Source organism: Asparagus officinalis, chromosome 2, assembly GCF_001876935.1.
Source record: "Asparagus officinalis chromosome 2, Aspof.V1, whole genome shotgun sequence".
Taxonomy (NCBI): Eukaryota; Viridiplantae; Streptophyta; class Magnoliopsida; order Asparagales; family Asparagaceae; genus Asparagus; species Asparagus officinalis.
Window position 1 is genome coordinate 4,263,049 of NC_033795.1, and position 4,138 is coordinate 4,267,186.

General features: G+C 40.9%; 1 protein-coding gene across 1 annotated transcript in view; it reads left to right on the forward strand.

Annotated features, from left to right (window-relative positions):
• The window catches only part of LOC109829716 (probable inactive serine/threonine-protein kinase bub1), a 15,414-nt gene continuing 11,276 nt past the window's right edge, over nucleotides 1–4,138 (forward strand). Inside the window, exon 1 of the mRNA XM_020396757.1 lies at nucleotides 1–62. Coding sequence (XP_020252346.1) covers nucleotides 1–62 — 62 coding nt within the window. The remainder of the gene's footprint in view (nucleotides 63–4,138) is intronic.

Sequence of the window (4,138 nt, forward strand, 5' to 3'; positions counted from 1 at the left end):
ATGGACGTGTTGCACTTCGACGTGCCTCTCATATCGACGAGGCGGGCCTCGAGCGGCCACGGGTTGAACCAACCAACGACCCGAGCCCTGACACGAGGCCGCCGAGGTCCCCTTCCTCGTGGGAAAGGGCGCCCGGGATACGCCAAGACGGACGCGGCACGATTAACAAAAACAAGTCCGATGAGGAGGACTACACCCCGAAGCACGCCACCTGCAGGTGCGGCCCCCGAAACCTCAGCGGAAACGGCGGCGGCGCGGCGCCGACGCTTCTTGCGGAGGAAGCCGACGACGCGTTCTCCGACGCCAGCTGACAATATGCCGATGTCGGAGTCGTTCGGCGTGCCGTGCAGGCTCAGCGTGTCCAAGAACACGGGCCCGGGCGTCGCACGCGCGCCGAGCTTCATCATGAAGCGGTTGCCTGCCCGCGCGTCTAACGCCTTGGCGGCCTCGTCGGCAGCCAACGCGGCTGCCCAAGTATTCGAACGGGCGAAAGGTTCGCTCTGGCTCGACTGACCCGAAAAAGTCAGGTCGAGCCAGCAGACGAGAGTGACCGGTGAGGTCAGGAAAGACCCGAATACGACTACGGTCGTGAGACTAACGGCGCGGGAGGGCGTGCGGGATTATGTTGCTCGTTCCCTTGGGGAGACGAAAGGGGCCGTTTGTGGGCTGAAAAGCCCGGGTTCGGGTGTCAACGCCGGAAAATGGGTAGCGTTGGACACCGTTGGCGTTGTGATTATGGACCGGGCTCATGACTGACGGGGCTTAGCCATGTAAGGCCTGGAAGTCTCCGGATGGGGGTTTGCCATGTTTTGGACACGAGTAGGCTGAGGAGGACCCACAAGGGGAACGAAGAGGCGTGTCGATTTTGGCGAGGGGAGCCCCGAGGAGGAGGAGGAGGGGGGATGTCGGAGGTTTTAATGAGGTTGGCAGGCAACTCCCAAGGCTTAAGACTCCGAGTGAGCCATGGTTGGCCAATGCTTTGAGCTCTGTTAACAGGAGAAGACCATGAGCTTTGTCAAGCTGTCGATACGCTGAGTACATTTGAGGAGCTAGTGTGAAATTATATCATGTACGTGATTAGTGTTGAATGTAAGTAATTGGTTAATCTGTGCACGTAGATGAGAAGTTCATGTGTTTGTTGTATATCATTGGTCTTTATATGTTAATTAATTGTAAGATATCTCTAACTCAACTCTTACCTAAACATAATGCATTGAACTATAGAAGTCTTGAATATGTGCTGCATCACGAACGTGTCCCTTGTGCTTCTTGTTTGGTTCAAGGGCAAGTGAGGGAGAGACGCGTGACTTCAGTTTAATTTTTGTTTCCTCACCTCACTTCATGTGTTCCTCCAAATTGGAGGGTTTCTCTTCTCTCCACAACTTTAGCTATCTTATTTTTTCTCTCACCTCGCCTAACCCCACCTCACCTCTTCCTCCATAAATCCTCTCTTATGCCCAGTTTGGATGGAGGGTAGAGAGGGGGAGGGGAAGAGAAATGCAGCTTTCACCTTGTTTGAGAGTTTTTTTAAGGAGGGTAGAGAGAGGAGGAATGAAGGGGAATGGAGGGTAAATTTGCTTGGTTTTCTTTCCCCCCCGATTTGGGCGGTAGAGGAGGGTAAAGGAGGGTAAAGGGGTGTAATGACATTCTTACCCCCATCAAAACAAATAAAAGGGCTGATATGTTATTAGTATAAAGTCATTTATGTAAATTTACATATATTTACTTTCTTTCACCTTCATTCACCTTACTCAACTCCCAAACAATATATTATAATTCTATTCCCATTGTTTACCTTCCCTTCCCTTCCCTTCCCTTAGTAAACTCCCAAACACACCATTAAAGAGGATTTCTAGTAAACACCAGTCCAGTTTTCTCTATTTTCCAAAAAAAAAAAAATTTGTGACACAAATTATTTCAAAAACATAATGATGCAAAAGATTAGAAAAAAATACTACCTGTATAGTATTGAATAAACTAATGGCCTGTTTGGTAAACGAATAAAACTAGTTTCATTCAAAACACCTTTGGTCCAAGTGTTTAGCCCTAGTCTAACAAATTTTAAAGTTGGCTTAGACATGTTTTTCTTGGGTCCATTTTTGCCTACTAACTGGACCGAAAATAAATCAAACCCCTCTGGTGTGTAAAAGAAATGCATAATAAGTCTGGTCCTAAAAAAATTAGTGGGCAAGGAGAAAGGAGGGAAAGAAAGACTATGTACACGTAGAAACTAGTTTAGCTAGAAATAAAGCAAATTAGATTCAATTCAAAATTAGTGCATGTATGATAATCACATTTTATTAAAATTTTATACCCTCATTATCTATTTTTTATGAATAAATATATTACTAATAATTATTTTTATCTTTTAATTACAGGTTAATAAAGAATAAATCTCAAACTCTCATCTCTCAACAAAAAAACCCTTGATTTATTGAAGAAATGAAGCCCATGGAAGCAAACAATTTCTTTCAATATTCAATGAAGTGTTGAAGCCCAAATGAAGAAAAAATGCCAAAGCCCAAAAGAAGCCCATTGGAAAATCAATTTTCAAATTATCCAAAAAGCCAGAATCAAGCCGAGTAGCCTGTAGAAGCCGGAGAAAATCAAAAATCCAATATGAAAAGAAATCATATTCAAAATGGTTGGCCACAAAGAAACGACGATATCTCCTAATCCGGAAGGCGGAATTTAACATATAATATATGAAAATCGACTATCTCGACGAGACGAAGCTATCCGTGAAATCAGAATTTGGATATAGTGGGTATCGATGTCGGCATCGATGCTGGCATCGATACCAGCATCGATGCCTGCATCGACGCCAGTTTACTGTAGCGCGAGTCAATGGCTGATTTTGCTTTTCTTGGGGCTCAAGTTTGATCCAATGGCTCTCATTCACTGATGTTTACTATAAATAGGGGTAGAGAGTGAGGGGTTAGAGGTGTAAAAATTTTTGTAACTCCTTTTGATGAGGAGGACTACTCTTAATTGAGAAGGTCTTCCAAATTTGTAACTTTTTGTTACAATTAATAATAATAATTTTTTTCACCACTTTAAATTTTTCTCTTCTTCTCTTTGTTGGATGATGAAGATGAAGATGGAGATTAATTTGAAGGTTTGTTTTTCTTATTTCTCTTTTATTGCTTAATAGTTTAGATTTTTTTTCATGCTTGTAATTAGATTTTATTTTCTTGTTTAAATAGCCAAGAGGCTAGAACCCTCTTGCTTTAGATTTATTTCATGCTTATAGATTAGATTTATTTCATGCTTATAGAGTAGATTTATTTTCTTGCATTTAATTCTTACAATTTATTTTGTAGTTTAGATTTTGCAATTTATTTTGTAGTTAGATTTTAATTTCTTACACTATTCACCTTGAGGCTAGAACCCTCTTGGGTTCTTTTTGTTCATTTTTATTTTCTTTGATTCGCCTTTAGGCTAGAACCCTCTAGGGAATCACATTTTTCTAAGAAGTGGATTCAATTCTAAATTACCCATATCTTTAATTGAATCTGCTATCTTTACATTCTTGATTTTTATTTGTTCTTGATTTTTCCTTCTTGCCTTGTTGATCACATTTATATTATCACTTACACTCTCAAATATATTCATTTACACAATCATTTTTATTCTCTCCATCTCTCTACAATCACATTCACTCATCACTCCTATTTGTCACGCAACATAAAAACCGATTTTATATTTTCTCCTACAAAACACCTTCCTCGTGGATTGATACCTTTATACTATAACTTGACATGGTTGTGCACTTGCAACATTTTTGCTACATGTTTATGCTGCATCAATGTAGAAACTAGTTTCGCCTAATCAAAACTAAACCGGACTATTTTCCAAGTTGCCAAACACACCCTAAGGAGGGGGGAATTAAAAAAAAAGGTAGTACACTTTGGTGTGTATAATAAATGTAAGCTATACTTTGAGTAATCACTTTAATTTGGAGCTGTTCTTCATTTTCTTTGTGAACCCCAACTATTTTCCAAGTTTCCAAACACACCCTAAGGAGGGGGGAATTAAAAAAAAAGGTAGTACACTTTGGTGTGTATAATAAATGTAAGCTATACTTTGAGTAATCACTTTAATTTGGAGCTGTTCTTCATTTTCTTTGTGAACCCCA